This window comes from Bubalus bubalis, chromosome 10, assembly GCF_019923935.1.
Source record: "Bubalus bubalis isolate 160015118507 breed Murrah chromosome 10, NDDB_SH_1, whole genome shotgun sequence".
In the NCBI taxonomy this organism is placed as follows: domain Eukaryota; kingdom Metazoa; phylum Chordata; class Mammalia; order Artiodactyla; family Bovidae; genus Bubalus; species Bubalus bubalis.
In genome coordinates, this window is record NC_059166.1 from 20006011 (window position 1) to 20028144 (window position 22134).

Consider the following 22134-nt stretch of genomic DNA (forward strand, 5'->3'; position numbering starts at 1 on the left):
AGACCTACAAGACCTTCTATAAAGGTGTCCCCAAAAAGATGTCCTTTTCATTATAGGGGACTGGAATGCAAAAGTAGGAAGTCAAGAAACAACCTGGGATAACAGGCAAATTTGGCCTTGGAATATGGAATGAAGCAGGGCAAAGATTAATAGAGTTTTGCCAAGAAAATGCACTGGTCATAACAAACACCCTCTTCCAACAACACAAGAGAAGACTGTACACATGGACATCACCAGATGGTCAACACCGAAATCAGATTGATTATATTCTTTGCAGCCAAAGATGGAGAAGCTCTATACAGTCAACAAAAACAAGACCAGGAGCTGACTGTGGCTCAGACCATGAACTCCTTATTGCCAAATTCAGACTTAAATTGAAGAAAGGCGGAAAAACCACTAGACCATTCAGGTATGACCTAAATCAAAACCCTTATGATTACACAGTGGAAGTGAGAAATAGATTTAAGGGACTAGGTCTGATAGATACAGTGTCTGATAAACTATGGGCAGAGGTTCGTGACATTGTACAGGAGACAGGGATCAAGACCATCCCCATGGAAAAGAAATGCAAAAAAGCAAAATGGCTGTCTGGGGAGGCCTTACAAATAGCTGTGAAAAGAAGAGAAGCAAAAAACAAAGGAGAAAAGGAAAGATATAAGCATCTGAATGCAGAGTTCCAAAGAATAGCAAGAAGAGATAAGAAAGCCCTCTTCAGTGATCAATACAAAGAAATAGAGGAAAACAACAGAATGGAAAAGACTAGAGATCTCTTCAAGAAAATTAGAGATACCAAAGGAACATTTCATGCAAAGATGGGCTCAATAAAGGACAGAAATGGTATGGACCTAACAGAAGCAGAAGATATTAAGAAGACATGGCAAGAATACACAGAAGAACTGTACAAAAAGATCTTCACGACCCAGATAATCACAATGGTGTGATCACTGACCTAGAGCCAGACATCCTGGAATGTGAAGTCAAGTGGGCCTTAGAAAGCATCACTACCAACAAAGCTAGTGGAGGTGATGGAATTCCAGTGGAGCTATTTCAAATCCTGAAAGATGATGCCGTGAAAGTGTTGCACTCAATATGCCAGCAAATTTGGAAAACTCAGCAGTGGCCACAGGACTGGAAAAGGTCAGTTTTCATTCCAATCCCAAAGAAAGGCAATGCCAAAGAATGCTCAAACTACCGCACAATTGCACTCATCTCACACGCTAGTAAAGTAATGCTCAAAATTCTCCAAGCCAGGCTTCAGCAATACATGAATCGTGAACTTCCGTATGTTCAAACTGGTTTTAGAAAAGGCAGAGGAACCAGAAATCAAATTGCCAACATCCGCTGGATGATGAAAAAGCAAGAGAGTTCCAGAAAAACATCTATATCTGCTTTATTGACTATCCAAAGCCTTTGACTGTGTGGATCACAATAAACTGTGGAAAATCCTGAAAGAGATGGGAATACCAGACCACCTGACCTGCCTCTTGAGAAATTTGTATGCAGGTCAGGAAGCAACAGTTAGAACTGGACATGGAACAACAGACTGGTTCCAAATAGGAAAAGGAGTACGTCAAGGCTGTATATTGTCACCCTGCTTATTAACTTATATGCAGAGTACATCATGAGAAATGCTGGGCTGGAGGAAGCAGAAGCTGGAATCAAGATTGCTGTGAGAAATATCAATAACCTCAGATATGGAGATGACACTACCCTTATAGCAGAAAGTGAAGAGGAACTAAAAAGCCTCTTGATGAAGGTGAAAGAGGAGAGTGAAAAAGTTGGCTTAAAACTCAACATTCAGAAAATGAAGATCATGGCATCTGGTCTCATCACTTCATGGGAAATAGATGGGGAAACAGTGGAAACAGTGTCAAACTTTATTTTTTGGGGCTCTAAAATCACTGCAGATAGTGACTGCAGCCATGAAATTAAGACGCTTACTCCTTGGAAGGAAAGTTATGACCAACCTAGATAGCATATTGAAAAGCAAAGACATTACTTTGCCAACAAAGGTCCATCTAGTCAAGGCTATGGTTTTTCCTGTGGTCATGTATGGATGTGAGAGTTGGACTGTGAAGAAAGCTGAGCTCCGAAGAATTGATGCTTTTGAACTGTGGTGTTGGAGAAGACTCTTGAGAGTCCCTTGGACTGCAAGGAGATCCAACCAGTCCATTCTGAAGGAGATCAGCCCTGGGATTTCTTTGGAAGGAATGATACTAAAGCTGAAACTCCAGTACTTTGGCCACCTCATGCGAAGAATTAACTCCTTGGAAAAGACTATGATACTGGGAGGGATTGGGGGCAGGAGGAGAAGTGGACGACAGAGGATGAGATGGCTGGATGGCATCACTGACTCAATGGACGTGAGTCTGAGTGAACTCTGGGAGTTGGTGATGGACAGGGAGGCCTGGCGTGCTGCGATTCATGGGGTCGCAAAGAGTTAGCCACAACTGAGCGACTGAACTGAACTAAATGTCTATCTATTTTCCAGCACTGCTTCTGTGTCTTCTTCCTCATCATCTGGCACAGGTTTGGAAGCTTTTATCTCCTTTAAGATATCTTCTCTCAATTCCTCTGGTGTGTTGTCTGTTAGCTTTGGAGTTTCTCCAAGATTCTTATCTTGGGACCCTTCACTCTACTCCACCACTTTGCTTTTCTTTTTTTTGCCATATCCACAATTTTAAGATTTTCTTCATTGATGCCACAGTAAATCCTGCGGATTCAGGCACACCTTTTGGATCCAGACATAGTTTTCTCCAGTAGAAATTTGTTGCATTGGGTTTGGATGGCTTTCACAGCCTTTCCTATTACATCGATGGCATATTCAATGGTGTAATTTTTCCAGACTTTCATAATGTTCTCTTAATTGGTATTCTTTTCCATAGCATTAATACTCCTTTCCCTAGTGTTCTGTGAGTAATAAATCTTAAAGTTCCTTATTGTTACCAAGTCTAAGTTAGTACTGCTCACTTCATGTCAGGCCAGTAAGTTGAGAGACAAGGTATTGGGGCAAGACATAGTGACTTTATTTGAAAAGTCAGCAATCTGAGGATGGCGAAATAATGTCTTAAAGAGCCACCTTCACTTGGAGTAGATTCAGGCTTCTTTTATGCTAAGGGAAAAGGGGAAATGGGAAGGTTCAAGATTAAGGGATAAATGCAGATTGCAGGGTTTTGGGAGTCACTTGTCCTCCAAGGGAAGCATAACATTTGTTGGTTCTACTTACTCATATAGGCTAGATCACAAGGCTCCTGCAAAATGAGTTGTTAGCAGTTATTTTTACTTTACCATTCTTATCTCCACTTACTTGTAAGGTTTCTAGGCTGAAAGTGAGCTTATCTACACCATGTAACTAACAAGGACAATGGGATGGGAACTTCTTCTCAGAATTTAATGAGCTATTTGGGCACAAGCAACATTTCTCTGGGGTTTCCCAAGTGGTGTTAGTGGTAAAGAACCCACCTGCCAATGCAGGAGATATAAGAAACATGGGTTTGATCCCTGAGTCAGGAAGATCCCCTGAAGGAGGGAAAATGGCAACTCACTCCAGTATTCCTGCCTGGAGAATCCTATGGACAGAGGAGCCTGGTAGGCTTCATAGGAGTCCACAGGGTTGCAAAGAGTTGGGCATGACTGAAGTGACTTAACATGCATGCATGCACAACAATTCTCTAATGTTTGACATGCAGGGCTAAAGTAATAGAATATATAGGGCTCAAGAATGAGGGATGGAGTTTCAACATGGTATTAGCACTGCTTTTCTTCTGTTGCATTATGACCTTCTGATCTAGAGGCAGCAGTAGAGCTGTTGTGTTTAGGGGCAAGTAGACCATTTGTACCTCTTCGATGCTGAGCTCAAGGGATTCTGGGTGGCCAGGGTCATTGTCCAATATCAAAAGACTTTAAAAGGCAGCCACTAACTGGCAAGGTATTTCCTGACTGACCAATCTTGAAAAGGGGTTCCATTGTCCAGACCTTCCTGTGATACAATCAAGACTGGCAACTGGTGCTGATCTTTTCATTTCAAGACTCAGAGGTTAGCAGTTTTATTGTTAAGGGCTGTTCTGATCATAAACCTGACTGTATTTGCACAGAATGACAGTGTTAGCCTATTCCTTCCTACTTTAAAGCCTGGCGCTTGCTTCTCTTCCTTACTAGTAAATGTCTTTTGTGGCTTTTTTTTCCCCTAGAATAGGCACTTTTGTCTGCATTAAAACCTGTTCAGGCATGATACCCTTTCAGAAGGATTATTCCTGTTCAGAAAGATACCCTTTCTCATTTTCTTAATGGCTTTTGGGAAATTGTCTGCTGCCTCTCGGTCAGCAGAAGCTGCTTCTCCTGTTATCTTGACATTTGTTAGGACAAATCTCTTTCTAAAAATTATCAAACCATTTTTTTGCTGGCATTAAAATTCTCTAGCTTTAGATCCTTAACCTTCCTTTTGCTTTAAGTTGTCACTTAATGATTTTGCTTTTTCTTGAATCATATTAGTGTATAGATATGCCTTAGAGCAATCCTGTGCCCACAGAAAAGCTACACTTTCGATACAAGATAAAAAGGTATTTCTCAAAAAAATGCAGTTTTCCCACCTGTTGGCAGAGTTCCAGTAATGGCCTCATGATTTCCTTTTCTTTTTCTACTGTGGGCCCTATGCTAGATTTATTTATCTTGAAACATTGGGCAATCACAGCAGCATACCCCAATCTACAGCACCTATTAAGCAATTCAACTTTTTCTTGTAATGTCAGGACTTTTCTCTGTTTCTTGGGAACACTTTCAGCATCATCCGTGATACTTCATATGGGTCCCCTGGTGTTACTCAAGATTTACAGTATTGCACTGAACACAGTGAAAAATAGTTGAGTACCACAGGAGATCATTTTTTACTGCCATATGCATTTTACTAGAGAGGTGATTGTTCACAGGGAGATGATTAGCATCGCATGGCATTTTAAGCAGGTATTTATAACACTTGCGTGTGTGCTAAGTTGTTTCAGTTGTGTCCGAATTGGTGTGACACTGTTGGACACGACTGAGCGACTGAACTGAACTGAACTGAACTGTGGACTGTAGCCTGTCAAGCTCCTGTATTCATGGGATTCTCCACGCAAGAATACTGGAGTGGCTTCAAAATTATTACAGTAAATACTGCAGATAATTTTACTGAGTTGTGATTTAATGCTACCTCTTTATGTTTGTTTATATTTCTCTTGATTGCTGATGGTACCACATATGATCTTCATGTGCTTGCTTTGATACATTGTAGCTTTTTATAATGGCTTTGTGACATTTTCATGGTAGTAAATGATAAAACAGATTAGGATCTACATGTACTTTATGCATTTATGACATATCTGACTTTTAATCTTCTTTTTGTATTTCTAAGCTACATAGTTATCTGTAAACTTTTTAAATTTTTGCAAATCTCCAAAACTTTTTCAAATATATTAAAAAATGATATTTGTGTGTAAGTAGACCTGTACAGTTCAAACCTATGCTGTTTAAGGGTCAACTTGAATATCTTGATCCATACACATACATGCACATTTTCCCATAGATAGCTGGTATTGCAAAAATCTAAAAACAAAGTAATTAACTGGTTAAATTATGGTATATTTATACTGTGGAATGTGTTGTGCTGTGCCTAGTCACTCAGTCATGTCAGACTCTTTGTGACCCAGACTGTGGCCCACCAGGCTCCTCGGTCCGGTGATTTTCCAGGCAACAATATTGGAGTGGGTTGCCATGGCCGCCTCCAAGAGATCTTCCCAACTCAGGGGTCAAACTCAGGTCCCTGCATTGCAGGTGGATTCTTTATGGTCTGAGTCACCACGGAAGGCCATACTATGTAATATTGCACAGCAATTAAAAAATAATACATTATTTTTGACTAGATTTTTTATTATATAGTGAGAAAAATCAAGATTTTTAAATGTATAATAAAATATCAATTTTTAAACAAGCCATGCTATAACATAAAATATTGATGTATAATTATAGGAGATGAGTCAAAAATACGGTATCCACATAGATACCATATCCACTAATGGATACTAATATCCACATTAGATTGTTCCCATAGATTATTTGGGAGGGAAGATTGGTAGATCATAGAGCTGTAAAGGGAAGTGTAGGCAAAGAGTAATAGAGAAAACATGCATGTATTTGCGTATTTAATTAAGTAAATTTACAATACATACATATAAAGAATTACTTGTATACAGAATTATGTGTATTCTGTATACATATACGTATAAATAATTACATTTTAATAATACTTAAATGAAAAATATAAAACCATCTATTGAGGTGGAAGGGCTTCCTTGGTGGTTCAGAGGTAAAGCATCTGCCTGTAACGCAGGAGACTCAGGTTCAACTCCTGGGTTGGGAAGATCCCATGGAGAAGGAAATGCAACCCACTCCAGTATTCTTGCCTGGGAAATCCCATTGACAGAGGAGCCTGATAAGCTACTGTCCATGGGATTGCAAAGAGTTGGACACGACTGAGCAATTGAGCAGACAGGCATTGAAGCAGAATAATTTTGACCGGTTCAAAAATATTGTGGGAGTTTTTTTATCACAGAAAGTCATGAACTGGAAATGTGTATTTGAGAAAGTCGGTTTCTACTATGTGTCTCAGTTAATGCATTCACTATTTTTTGGAAACTAGCATACAAGAACATGTTCTGTGTTACAAAATTTGCAATGCTGGTACACAGAACAAGAGATGTGTGTGATCACATTCTTTATGCCTGGGTTCCTCTGACTCATAGTTAAGTGTCCTAACTCCTAACACTTTGAGTGTGTGCTTAACCCACAAATGTTCTTGTCCAATGAAGGAGGTTTGTTGACGTTCTGCTTTGAAAGAATTTAAAAAAGGAGCAAGTCTGGAGCAAATAGTTTTATTAAAATAATTTATTTTAAAGTTTCATTTATGTGGTGAGTTTCTTTCTTTTTTGAGTGTGCTTTTTCAAGCTTGCATCTAGACTCATATATTATCATCTCTATCCTATTCAATGATTTCAAAGCATATTTAAAAAAATTTTCTATTTGAAAGTCTTTAAAGTAACAGAAAAACAACAGCGATTTTTCTCATTGTTGAATTTTTCAAAGGCATTACGAGCCTATCCTAGTACTAACTCAAAATGAAGCAATTCAGAGTGAAACATATACATTTTATTACATTCCAAATATTTTGAGACTTTTTTTTATTGAAATTAGAAAATTTTAAACTCAAATAATAACTTTCTGGGAAAAACCAATAAGTTAACATCAAAACACAGAAACTACTTCTAAGGTGGGAAAATATCTATTTTTCAGTTGACCGAACCTCTTATTTTTATCAACAGGCAAACCTCAAGATAATGAAAAATAGGTTTTTCTTCTCCAGAAGAAAGGTGATATTGGGCATGTCCTGGTCACTTTTTCTTCTCTTTCTTTTTTTTGTGTCCGTCGGGAGCTGGGACCTTCTTTTCTGGCTCCACTCTGCTTGCGGCTTCCTCCGCAGCCTGAGCCTCCAGCCGTAGGCGCTCAGCTTCCAGTAATTTGTTCCTGTATTCTTCCCGGATGTTAAAGATCTTCTGCCGGGCTTCGTCTAAGGAGTCCTATTCCAAAATGAAACAAAATGAAACCACAAAAACAACAGCAAAAACAAAAACAGCGCCCAGGTAAATAAGATCCATGGGTAGAGCCTTATTAAGGTTCCAGAAAAGAAAAAAAAACCACTACCCTTCCTTTCCTCATGCCAATAGAGTCATGTAGGAAATTAGAGAAGGAAGATGAAAGTTAGGGTACGATCTCAAATGTTTATTAATGAATAAAACATAAGATAACAAAGGACACGTGAGGTTTTACAGAATGGTAAATAAAAGCACGAATAGGAGAAAAATAAAGAGAAGAGTGAAGAAAGAAAGAGATTTTGACAAAGCAACTGGCTACTTTAAATGAGTTCAGATATAATCTGTATAAAATATGCAGCCCAGCGTGTTTCTCACAGTAACTGTGCTCAGTAGACGACTAGTTCCCCACACATACTCTAGCCCTGACAAAATGTTTGAGTTGTACTTGGGGAACTTCCTAATAATACCACTTCTTTTTTTCCTCTCTCTTCACCTTCACTTCTTAAGGTGGATGGTGCCACCAGTTTCTGAGCTTTTGAGGGATTCTGCCACTCCAGTACTCTTGCCTGGAAAATCCCAAGGACGGAGGAGCCTTGTGGGCTGCAGTCCATGGGGTCGCTAAGAGTCGGACACGACTGAGCAACTTCACTTTCACTTTTCACTTCCATGCATTGGAGAAGGAAATGGCAACTCACTCCAGTGTTCTTGCCTGGAGAATCCCAGGGACGGGGGAGCCTGGTGGGCTGCCGTCTATGGGGTCACACAGAGTTGGACACTACTGAAGCGACTCAACAGCAGCAGTGGAGCAAATTAGATTGACTCTTTCTTTGTTGTTGTGTGTTTTTTTTCTTTCTTTTAATTTATTTTTTAATTGGAAGCAAATTGCTCAATAATGTTGTTTTGATTTCTGCCTTACGACACAAATCAACCATAATAATACATATACCTCCTCCCTTCGGAGCCTCCCTCCCCTCCCCTCATCCCACTCCTCTAGGTTATCACACACCGCCAGGCTGGGCTCCCTGTGTCATGCAGCAACTTCTCACCAGCGAACTATTTTACGCATGGCAGTGTATATATGTTGACCTTACTTTCTCCATTCCTCCCACTCTCTCCTTCCCCCAACGTGTCCACAGTCCATTCTCTGTATCTGTGTCTGCATTCTTTCCCTGCAAATATGTTCATCAATACCATTTTTCTAGATTCCAGATATATATGTGTCACTATATGATACTCGTTTTTCTCTTTCTGACTTACTTCACTCTGTACGACAGGCTCTAGGTTCACTCTTAGGAGTTTTTGTACTGCTGGTTTAGGATTTGGCTGCCTCAAATCTGTTAATGCCATCTTCCTCCACCTACTTTCCAGATTCACAGATGTTTTGCTGTTGTTTTATCTCCCATCCTTCCCATTTTTGTGGGTAAGTTTCTAGTACTGTATTTAAGAGGGATTTCAGGGAATGAGTAAATTAGATGTATAATTAATTTGCCAATTTTCTGAGAAGTTGGGAATGAAAGATTTTCAAGACTTCTTTCTACCTAGTTAAAATGTGATTTTATGATATCATTCTAATATTACAAAAGAATCTGTCAACCGTGATCCACGTGTATGCCCTTGTACACTCACTCGCATTTCTCCATACATTTCCAGCACTTTATCTTTCACTTTAAACCTTTCTTCTTGCTCGATATCACGAATGCTATGGAGTCTGTTCCGATACTGTCGAAACTGGTGGACCTCCTCTGCCTTTTGCATTGCCTGTTGCTGAGTTAGCTCATCTGTTTGCAGCAGAGGCTCAATATTTGTTTTTCTTGATATAAAAAAAATCAAAAGAAAACATAAGTCATTTGGGAACTCTGGAATGACCTTTAACACTCAAATAGTTTAAAATCTTATCAACAGAGTAGTGATCTGAATCAAATCAAATATCAGAAACAGAAAGAATAAACCACTATTTTTTCATGGACTAGGCTCCATTTATTAAATCACTAACATTTTAGAAAAATAAATTGGATGTACTATTTGAAGAGGTGTTTGTGGAATTGGTGTTTGAAACTTTGAGAATATTTTGTAGGTTTTTTCTTTTTAATTTATAAGCTAGGTTTGAAAATGTTTGTGCTATATAAAACTTATAAATGTGCTTGTACAATTACCTCTATTAATCGTATTGTTTGGTCCTTAAGAAAATTCAATCTAATTAAATAACAGCAGCATGTATGATGGGGTTTTTCCATAGCTCAACTCACCTTAACCAGGCTACAAATTAAGTCCTTACAGAAAGTATTTAAGTCCTTCTATAACTGACTTAATAAAACATTTGCTAAATTTAACATATAAGCTATATATTTCAAAAAATTCAGATGCATTGAAAATATATTAAGCATTTAATTTCAGATTTTCAGTTGTTTAGCAACTGCCTATTGACAATATGTTCAAAATTCTATGAACACAGATGTCTACTTTAATCATGTTTATTAAAACTTACCGTATATATTGATTTACGTCTACACATTCTAATTTCTTTCGAATAAGCTGTGGAGACATTTCCAAAATTGTTGGGGATCGTGAACGAGGCCCTATTTAAAAAAAAAAAAAGTCCTAGGCTTTCAAGAAGGAACCAACAATGACTAAGTAAATGATTGTATTTATTATTTAAATTGAAATATGTTGGGCTTGCCATGTTTAATGTGATTTAATGACTTTATTGAAGCTTAATTATGTTTTATGCTTATCCTCTAGCTGGTGTTACCATACTTGTAGTTAAATGGTGATAACAAAATTAATATAGAAAAAAATGAATATGCTCTATAAGAAGAGTTACAAAATCACTCTGTTTTAATTAAATGAAAACAAAGACCAAAGAAGGTCATACTGTGTTACAAAATTTCATTATAAGCAAGTTAAATAATCTAATATTTAAAGAGTTTGATCTATTCGTGCAAACTATACTAAGCACTATCGGGGTGGAATATAAAACTGTTTTTAAGACAGTAGCCAGGAAATGGAAACAACTGAAATGTCCAGTGACAATTGAATGGATAGAGATGATGTGGTGTATATATAGATATACACACACACAATGGAATATTACTCAGTCATAAAAGGAACATAATTAGGTCATTTGCAGAGATGTGGATGGACCTAGAGTCTGTCATATAGAGTGAAGTAAGTCAGAAAGAGAAAAACAAATATCATTTATTAATGCATATACAAGGATACAGATGGACCTATTTCCAGAGCAGAAATAAAGATGTAGACAGAGAGAATGGACATGTGGACACAGATGAGTAAGGGGAGGGTGGAATGAACTGGGAGATTAGGATTGACATATATCCACTACCATGTGTAAAATAGACAGTTAGTGACAGCCTGATGTATAGCACAGGGGACTTAGCTTGGTGCTCTGTGATAATCTAGAGGGGTGGGATGGAGGGTGGCAGGGAGGTACAAGAGGGAGAGAATACATATATAAATAGTATAAACATATAATTGATTCACTTCTTTGGATGGGTGGGAATGCTTTGGGCTATAAGTCTCAATATACTAAGAGAGCTGCTGCTGCTGCTGCTAAGTCGCTTCAGTTGTGTCCGACTCTGTGCGATCCCATAGACGGCAGCCCACCAGGTTCCCCCATCCCTGGGATTCTCCAGGCAAGAACACTGGAGTGGGTTTCCATTTCCTTCTCCAATGCATGAAAGCGAAAAGTGAAAATGAAGTCGCTCAGTCGTCTCTGACTCTTAGCGAGCCCATGGACTGCAGCCCACCAGGCTCCTCCGTCCATGGGATTTTCCAGGCAAGAGTACTAGAGTGAGTTGCCATTGCCTTCTCTGGTATTATGAAGCTAATAATAATCAAAACATTATGACTTGACATTTTCTTAAAAATTTAACCATAGTTTTTGATCCCTATTTGCACAAAATATCCAGGAATGGCAAATCTACATAGACAAAAAGACTGAGGCTGTTGGTGGGAATGCAGAGTGACTTTAAGAGGGCACAAAATAATTTATTTGGATAAAAGGAATGTTTTGAAACAATATTTGGTACTGGTGGCCCAACTCTGTAAATTACTAAAAAGTATTGAATTATACTTTCAAAATTGGTAATTTGAAGGTATGTAAATTACACTTCAGTATTTTTTTAAAAGAGATTAAATGGTCTGGAAAGGCTGAATGGTTAATATCTTAGTCTCTAAAGTTTCTTTCTTGAATCTATTCTTCTGAGTTCATATGAGTCTGTGAGGGTAAAAACAACAACAACAACAACAAAAACAGTTACTTTTGATTTTCAGTGTTCACTTGTTATACATTATCTACTCTACTGGACTAAAAGATACTGTATGTTTTTTGTTTTTCTTTGAGAATAATTGCTTTACAATGTTCTGTTAGTTTCTGGTGTACAACAAAGTGAATCAGCTATATGTTTATACTATTTATATATGTATTCTCTCCCTCTTTTACCTCCTTGCCACCCTCCATCCCACCCCTCTAGATTATCACACAGCACCAAGCTAAGCCCCCTGTGCTATACAACAGGTTGCCACTAACTGTCTATTTTACACATGGTAGTGGATATATGTCAATCCTAATCCCCAATTAATTCCACCCTCCCCTTACCCATCTGTGTCCACATGTCCATTCTCTATGTCTGCATCTTTATTCCTGCTCTGGAAATAGGTTCATCCGTACCATTTTTCTAGATTCCATGCTGCTGCTGCTAAGTTACTTCAGTCGTGTCTGACTCTGTGTGACCTCATAGACGGCAGCCCACCAGGCTCCCCCATCCCTGGGATTCTCCAGGCAAGAACACTGGAGTGGGTTGCCATTTCCTTCTCCAATGCATGAAAGTGAAAAGTGAAAGTGAAATCTCTCAGTCATGTCCAACTCTTAGCGACCACATGGACTGCAGCCCACCAGGCTCCTCTGTTCATGGGATTTTCCAGGCAAGAGTACTGGAGTGGGGTGCCATTGCCTTCTCCGATTCCATGTATATGCATTAATAAATGATATTTGATTTTCTCTTTCTGACTTACTTCACTCTATATGACAGACTCTAGGTCCATCCACATCTCTGCAAATGACCCAATTATGTTCCTTTTATGACTGAGTAATATTCCATGGTATATATGTATATATACACACCACATCATCTTTATTCATTCATCTGTTATTGGACATTTCAGTTGTTTCCATTTCCTGGCTACTGTCTTAAAACATTTTAATATTCCACCCGCATAGTGCTTAGTATAGCTTGAGCAGACAGATCAAGTGCAAGGATAGCTCCCCCTCCCCACCAAAAAAGAAATTACACTGAATTTATGGGTAAATTTAGGGAGAATTGGTATCTTAGTATATTGAGTCTTCTAGCCCAAAGAATTCCCACCTTCTATCCTCCTCAAAAAAAGATACCTCATGTCTAAAGGCAAAGGAGAAGCCCCAGCAAGATGGTAGGAGGGGCAAAATCATGTTTAGAATCAAACCCCAAACCCATCAGAGATGCTCAGAGGGCTCAAACAAAACATTGAGCGCACCAGGATCCCAAGACCCCACAGAGACTGAGCCAGACCTGTGTTTGAGTCTCTTGCATAGGTACAAGTCAGCAGTGGCCTACCAAAAGGGCATGGGCTCTGGGTGCAGCTACCTGGTCACACAGCCTGTGGCATAAGCCCTCTTGGAGGAGGTCGCCATTAACTCCACCATAGAGCCGCCAAGCAGATGACCCACAAACTGCAGAACAATCATATCAGAGAAATTCTCACACTGTTAAGAAAGTTCTAGGGCCCACAACAGATTTCCCAAACTAGAGATCTGCCAAAGGAACTGAGAACCCCCAGGGAATTTGATTTTGGAGGCCAGTGGGATTTGATTACAGAACATACACAGGACTGGGGAAACAGACTGTTGGAGGGCACAAACAAAACCCTGCATGCACCAGGACCCAAGACAAAGGAGCAGTGACCCCACAAGAGACCAGACTTGTCTCTGAGTGTCCAGGAATCTCCGGCAGAGACATGGGCTGACAGTGGCCTGCTGCAGTCTCAGGGCACTGAGTGTGGCAGTGGGACCTTTTGAAGGAGGTCTCCATTATCTTCATTACCTCCACCATAGTTTGGTCTCAGGCCAAACAACAGGGAGGTAACCCCACCCATCAACAGAAAACTGAGTTAAAGATTTAGAGTATGGCCCCCATCAGAAAGCTTCATAAGCCTCTTATCCTTATCCATCAGAGGGCAGACAGACTGAAAACCACAATCACAGAAATCTAACCAATCTGATCACATGGACCACAGCCTTGTCTAACTCAGTGAAACTATGAGCCATGCCATGTAGGGCACCCAAGAAGGATGGGTCATAGTGGAGAGTTCTGACAAAATGTGGTCCACTGGAGAAGGGAATGGAAAATTACTTCAGTATTCTTGCTTTGAGAAGCCCATGAACAGTATGAAAAAGCAAAAAGATAGGACACTGAAAGATGAACCCCCAAGGTCAGTAGGTGCCCAATATGCTACTGGAGATCAGTAGAAAAATAACTCCAGAAAAAATGAAGAGATGGGTCCAAAGCAAAAACAACACCCAGCTGTGGATGTGACTGGTGATGAAAGTAAAGTCCAATGCTCTAAAGAGCAATATTTCATAGGAACCTGAAATGTTAGGTCCATGAATCAAGGCAAATTGGAAGTGGTCAAATAGGAGATGGCAAGAGTGAACATCGATATTTTAGGAATCAGAGAACTAAAATGGACTGGAATGGGTGAATTTAACTCAGATGACCTTTATATCTACTACTGTGGGCAAGAATCCCTTAGAAGAAATGGAATAGCCATAGTCAACAAAAGAGTCCAAAAGGCAGTAATTGGATGCAATCTCAAGAATGACAGAATGATCTCTTCGTTTCCAAAGCAAATCATTCAATATCACAGTAATCCAAGTCTATGCCGCTACCAGTAATGCTGAAAAAGCTGAAGTTAAATGGTTCTATGAAGACCTACCAGATCTTATAGAACTAACATCCCCCAAAGATGTCTTTTTCATTACAGGGGACTGGAATGCAAAAGTAAGAAGTCAAGAAACACCAGGAGTAACAGGAAAATTTGGCCTTGAGTACAGAATGAAGCAGGGCAAAGGCCACTAGAGTTTTGCTGAGAGAACACACTGGTCATAGCAAGCACCCTCTTCCAACAACACAAGAGAAGACCCTACACATGACATCACCAGATGGTCAATACCGAAATCAGATTTATTATATTCTTTGCAGCCAACGATGGAGAAGATCTATACAATCAGCAAAAACAAGACCGGGAGCTGACTGTGGCTCAGATCATGAACCCCTTATTGCCAAATTCAGACTGAAATTGAAGAAAGTGGGGAAACAACTAAATCATTCAGATATGACCTAAGTCAAATCCCTTATGACTATACAGTGGAAGTGAGAAATAAATTTAAGGGACCATATCTGATAGACAGAGTGCCTGATGAACTATGGATGGAGGTTCATGACATTGTACAGGAGACAGGGATCAAGACCATCTCCAAGAAAAAGAAATGCAAGAAAGCAAAATGGCTGTCTGAGGAGGCCTTACAAATAGCTGTGAAAAGAAGGAAAGTGAAAAGCAAAAGAGAAAAGGAAAGATATACCCATTCGAATGCAGAATTCCAAAGAACAGCAAGGAGGGATAAGAAAGCCTTCTTCAGAGATCAGTGCAAAGAAATAGAGGAAAACAACAGAATAGGAAAGGCTAGAGATCTCTTCAAGAAAATTAGAGATACCAAGGGAACATTTCATGAATGACGGGTTCAACAAAGGACAGCAATGGTATGGACCTGACAGAAGCAGAAGATATTAAGAAGAGGTGGCAAGAATACACAGAAGAACTGTACAAAAAAGATCTTCATGACCCAGTTAATAACAATGGTGTGATCACTCACCTAGAGCCAGATATCCTGGAATGTGAAGTCAAGTGGGCCTTCGGAAGCATCACTACGAACAAAGCTAGCGGAGGTGATGGAATCCCAGTTGAGCTATTTCAAATCCTAAAAGATGATGCTGTGAAAGCGATGCACTCAATATGCCAGCAAATTTGGAAAACTCAGCAGTGGCCACAGGACTGGAAAAGGTCAGTTTTCATTCCAATCCCAAAGAAAGGCAATGCCAAAGAATGCTCAAACTACAGCACAACTGCATTCATCTCACACACTAGTAAAGTAATGCTCAAAATTCTCCAAGCTAGGCTTCAGCAATACATGAACCATGAACTTCCAGATGCTTAAGCTGGTTTTAGAAAAGGCAGAGGAACCAGAGATCAAATTGCCAACATCCCCTGGATCACTGAAAAAGCAAGAGAGTTCCAGAAAAACATCTATTTCTGCTTTATTGATTATGCTAAAGCCTTTGACTATATGGATCACAATAAACTGTGGAAAATCCTGAAAGAGATAGGAATACCAGACCACCTGACCTGCCTCTTGAGAAAACTACATGCAGGTCAGGAAGCAACAGTTAGAACTGAACATGGAACAACAGACTGGTTCCAAATAGGAAAAGGAGTATGTCAAGTCTGTATATTGTCACCCTGCTTATTTAACTTCTATGCAGAATACATCAAGAGAAATGCTATGTTGGATGAAGCACAAGCTGGAATCAAGTTTGCCGGGAGAAATATCAATAACCTCAGATATGCAGCTGGAACCAACCTTAAGGAAGAAAGTAAAAAAGAACAAAAGAGCCTCTTGATGAAAGTGAAGGAGAGAGTGAAAAAGTTGGCCTAAATCCCAACATTCAGAAAACGAAGATCATGGCATCTTGTCCCATCACTTCATGGCAAATAGATGGGGAAGCAGTGGAAATAGCAGCTGACTTTATTTTGGGGGGCTCCAAAATCACTGCAGATGGTGACTGCTGCCATGAAATTAAAAGACGCTTACTCCTTGGAAGGAAAGTTATGACCAACCTAGATAGCATATTCAAAAGCAGAGACATTACTTTGCCAACAAAGGTCCGTCTAGTCAAGGCTATGGTTTTTCCAGTAGTCATGTATGGATGTGAGAGTTGAACTATAAAGAAAGCTGAGCACTGAAGAATTGATGCTTTTGAACCGTGGTGTTGGAGAAGACTCTTGAGAGTCCCTTGGACTGCAAGGAGATCCAACCAGTCCATTCTAAAGGAGATCAGACCTGAACATTCATTGGAAGGTCTGATGTTAAAGCTGAAACTCCAATACTTTGGCCACCTGATGTGAAGAGCTGATTCATTTGAAAAGACACTGAATCTGGGAAAGATTGAGGACAGGAGGAGAAGGGGATGACAGAGGATGAGATGTTTGGATGGCATCACCAACTCAATGGACATGAGTTTGGGTAGGCTCTGGGAGTTGGTGATGGACAGGGAGGCCTGGAGTGCTGCAGTCCATGGGGTCACAAAGAGTCGGACACAACTGAGCGACTGAACTGAACTGAACTATATCTGCAGAAAGTTTGCATTGTTTTAAGTCACTAAGTTCATGATTATTTTTTCAGGATAGGAAAATCATACAATTAAGTTAATTTGTTTTTATTTTTGTTAAATATTTTATTTAATTGTACACCTTCAGAATTTTGAAATGTTTCTAAATCAATCTTTTCCATTTGATCATTGCTTTTTGGGAGAGGCTATGTCTAGTTTTCACTGTGTCATGCAAAAAATCCCAATCTCCCATGGACCATTTAATCATGATTTTCACATGTGGTTGTAAAAGTCTCCAGGAATATTGTAAAGTGATTAATTCATAAAAACTTTTTAAAAGGGATTATTCATTCATAAATATAATCTAATGCAAAATTTTATAAGCATAAAAAATAATATCATCAAATTAGTTTTTCATTTTTCAAAAGTATGCCTTTATCAGCAGGATACAAGTAAGAAAAAAGAATACCATACTACAAACCCCAACTTTGCTCCATCAATAAAACAGAAATTCAGTCATGTTTTTCACTTTATAACATTAAATAAAATATTCCTAAAATATTGGCATCTTATATACAACAGGACTCTTCTAGAAACCAGTGGTTAATAACTTATTTTTTCATTATGGTTACTCTGTGATTTTAGATTTCTAAAGTTAAAGTGTTTTTCTTAGGAACATATCTACTTTTGTTGCATTTATTTTTGGCATTCAAACTTGAATTGTTTCTTTTTTTATTTTATTTTTTAACTTTACAATATTCTATTGGTTTTGCCATATATCAAAATGAATCTGCCACAGGTATACATGTGTTCCCCATCCTGAACCCTCCTCCCTCCTCCCTCCCCATACCATCCCTCTGGGTCGTCCCAGTGCACCAGCCCCAAGCATCCAGTATCGTTAAGACGCCAACTCTGCTCACTTTGATTGGAAAGAAAATGTTTTTGATTAATTAGATGTTTGTGTTCTTTTACATCCTGCCAAATAATATATATTTTAACAGAGAGGATGTAAAACGGGCCAAGAAGGTTAATCTTCATGTTCATCTGTAAAACTGTTGTATCAGAATAAAGTCTATCTGAATAAGGTGCTTCCCAGGAGGCGCAGTGGTAAAGAATCCACCTAACAGTGCAGGAGATGTAGGAGACATGGGTTTGATTGCTGCATTGGGAAGACTCCTGGAGAAGGAAATGGCAACGTACTCCAGTATTCTTGGGTGGAAAATCCCATGGACAAAGGAACCTGGCAGGCTACAGTCCACGGGGTCACAAAAGAGTTGGACGCGACAGAGCATGTGTGCACAGAATAAGGTGTAAGCAGAGGATGGACTTGGACCTCCATAACAGTGTAGCTCAAAGAGTCTGTGTGTGTGTGTGTGTGTGTGTGTGCCCGTGTGTGTGCCCGCATGTGCTATCCTGTCTGCAAACAGATACTCTATGGGATGAGTCTTGAGAGTGCACATTTAGAAATATTTTTATAGCAATTACTCATCACTGGATCATTTTATTGTATCCTATAAAAGTTTCAGTTTGCAACAGAATCAGCAGAAAACTTTTCATTGTAGATAGTAAGAAAATAACCATTTAAAAGGCATGGTGAAGAATGAGTAAGTGAAGTTGCTCAGTCGTGTCCGACTCTTTGCGATTCCATCAACTATAGCCTACCAGGCTCTTCCATCCATGGGATTTTCCAGCAAGAATACTGGAGTGGGTTGCCATTTCCTTCTCTAGGAGATCTTCCTGACCCAGGGATTGAACCCAGGTCTCCTGCGTTGTAGGCAGACACTTTACCATCTTGAGCCACGAGGGAAGATCCATCGACTTATTGTAAAGCCTGGAGAAAAGTTTGGGAATAAAGACCAAGGCACTTTCCAAGGCCCCCAGAAGTAATAGGGAAGTTGAAAGCCAAGTTGGCACTCGAACTTGATGATGGCTTGGTGTTGCAAAAAAAAATGCTTGGATGTGAAATCAATAATGATATTGTTTACATGTCCTCTGGCATTATGGAGGAAGTTGTTCTAAGTTACCTATTATATATGAAGATAGTAGCAAGAGTAGGGTAGTATTTGAAGAGTCACAAACAAATGAGTAAATAAATATACATATATGTATATGTATGTTGCTATTTGGGGATTCCCAGGTGGTGCTAGTGGTAAAGAACCTGCCTGCCAATGCAGGAGACATAAGAGACGTGGGTTTGATCTTTGAGTTGGGAAGATCCTCTGGAAGAGGGGATGGCAACCTACTCCAATATTATTGCCTGGAGGATCCCATGGACAGAGGAGCCTGGCATGCTACAGTCTACAGGGTTGCAAAGAGTTGGACACAACTGGAGCAACATGGCACACACATATATTGCTGTTCAGTCACTAAGTCATGTCTGACTCTTTCGAGCCCATGGACTGTAGCCCTCCAGGCTCCTCTGTTCATGGAATCCTGCAGGCAAGAATGCTGGAGTGGGTTGCCATTTCCTTCTCCAATGTATGTGTGTATATGTATACAAATGTAAAGCCCAGAGCATGTAAAGCTGTCACAGGGTCTACAGTCTCCTATGGGTAAGGTGTCTTCAGGAGAAAGGGCCAATTTGTGATGCACCAACAGCAGAGGGGGAGCAACACACAAAGTTCCAGAGAACAGCTGGATAACCGGACCTGTGATTCTCAAGCAGGACGGCTGCTACAGCAGCAGTATCTGGGGTATACAGCAGAGTTTCAGGGCCATATGATGTACTACAACCACACAGTAGCACATCCCTTTTTGGTGGGAGGGTAAGTAAATTTCTTTTTGATGGTACATAATTAAACTTACCATTTTATATTAAAATAAAATGATAATAAGACATGTTTAAGAGTGCTTTGAAGAATTTTTTGCTTGAGGACAGGCTGCTTTGGTCACTAGATCTTCCATCCCTACTCATTTTTACCTGTCCTCTCTGTTTTGTGACCCCTCCTTATTACCCAAAACTATACCCTCATAAGGGCTTAATATCTAAAATATATAAACAGCTCATACAACTCAATATCAAAAAAATACAAATCTGATTAAAAATGGACAGAAGACCTGAATATACATTTTTCCAAAGAAGACATACAAATGACAAATAGGCACATTATAAGATGCTCAACATGCTAATCATCAGAGAAATTCCAATCAAAACCACAATGAGGTATCACTTCACACCTTTGGAATGACTATTGTCAAAGAAACTATAAATAACAAATATTGGCAAGGGTGTGGAGAAAAGGGAACCCTTGTACACTGCTGGTGAGTATGTAAATTGGTGCACCCATTGTGGAAAACAGTCTGGAGGCTCTTTAAAACACTAAAAATAGAGCTACCATATGATCTACTCCAGGGTATATATCTGAATTCCACTCTTGGGTATATAGCTGAAGAAAATGAAAACACTATTTCAAATAAGATACATGCACCTCAAATGCACATGTTCCATAACAGCACTATTTACCATAGTCAAAATATAGAAGCAACCTGAGTGTCATCAGCTGATGAATAGATAAATAAGATATGTTGTGTACACATACACACACACACACACACACATATTTGGCCACCTGGTGCAAAAAGCTGACTCATTGGAAAAGACCCTGATGCTGAGAAAAATTGAGGGCAGGAGAGCAGGAGAGCACAGGGTGAGAGAGGATGAGATGGTTGGATGGCATCATTGACTCAATGGACATGAGTTTGAGCAAACTCCAGGAGATGGTGAGGGACAGGAAAGCCTGGCATGCTGCATTCCATGTGGTTGCAAAGAGTTGAACATGACTTAGCAACTGAATAATCAGCCAGTCAATCTATCTATATATAATATAATGGAATATATTGTATATATATAATGGAAAAATTTGTGTTCAAAACATGGATTTACCTTAGCAATAAGGGCAATACTTACTGATGTTTTCCTTCCGTAAGCTCTGATCGTGCTCTTCCTTCCCTGCTGGGGAAGATCCTCCACTTTCACTGTTTGTTGACTTTGCTAGATCCTTCATGCCCTTGCCTGCTTGCCACTTCTTCCACAGCATGCTCCCTGATGGGTATAGGCTCTTTGTTATCAAAATTCATGGAACTCTTTTTATCTGACTCTTTTATGGCACTCGAAGATGTTACTACTAAGTACGACATATACAGCACTAAAAAAACCTTGCATTCTATGAAATCACACACAAAAATAACAAGACATATAGAATACATAAATATGTAAAGTTCAAGAATGGGAAAAATTAATTCATCATCATAGAGATCAGACGAATGGTTTCTTTGAGGAAGGAAAAGTCTGGGAAAGAGAATGAAGAGGACTATTCAGAAAATGAAGATCATGGCATCCGGTCCCACCACTTCATGGGAAATAGATGGGGAAACAGTGGAAACAGTGGCAGACTTTATTTTTCTGGGCTCCAAAATCACTACAGATGGTGACTGCAGCCATGAAATTAAAAGATGCTTACTCCTTGGAAGGAAAGTTATGACCAACCTAGATAGCATATTCAAAAGCAGAGACATTACTTTGCCAACAAAGGTCCGTCTAGTCAAGGCTATGGTTTTTCCTGTGGTCATGTATGGATGTGAGAGTTGGACTGTGAAGAAGGCTGAGCGCCGAAGAATTGATGCTTTTGAACTGTGGTGTTGGAGAAGGCTCTTGAGAGTCCCTTGGACTACAAGGAGATCCAACCAGCTCCATTCTAAAGGAGATCAGCCCTGGGATTTCTTTGGAAGAAATGATGCTAAAGCTGAAACTCCAGTACTTTGGCCACCTCATGTGAAGAGTTGACATTAAAGACTCTGATGCTGGGAGGGATTGGGGGCAAGAGGAGAAGGGGACGACAGAGGATGAGATGGCTGGATGGCATCACTGACTTGATGGACGTGAGTCTGAGTGAACTCCAGGAGTTGGTGATGGACAGGGAGGCCTGGAGTGCTGCGATTCATGGGGTCGCAAAGAGTTGGACACGACTGAGCGACTGATCTGATCTGATCTGACTGGGATGTTTTATTGTGATCTGAACAGTGGCTCCTGAGTATACATGTATGTGAAAATACACCAAGCTGTTCAATTAAAATATGTA

The 22134-nt window shown here is 39.6% G+C and overlaps 1 protein-coding gene across 2 annotated transcripts in view; it reads right to left on the reverse strand.

The window, feature by feature from the left end:
- Nucleotides 1-6945: 6945 nt before the first annotated feature.
- The window catches only part of ADGB (androglobin), a 187019-nt gene continuing 171830 nt past the window's right edge, over nt 6946-22134 (reverse strand). Inside the window, exons 33-36 of one of the 2 annotated variants that reach the window (XM_025294426.3) lie at nt 20964-21098; nt 10105-10195; nt 9246-9429; nt 6946-7604 (exon numbers count right to left, since the gene is read on the reverse strand). In XM_025294426.3, the coding sequence (XP_025150211.3) occupies nt 7419-7604; nt 9246-9429; nt 10105-10195; nt 20964-21098 (596 nt within the window). In that variant the 3' untranslated portion in view covers nt 6946-7418. Of the gene's footprint in view, nt 7605-9245; nt 9430-10104; nt 10196-20963; nt 21099-22134 lie in introns of those variants that run through there. The other variant, XR_003111870.3, reaches the window with a different exon arrangement.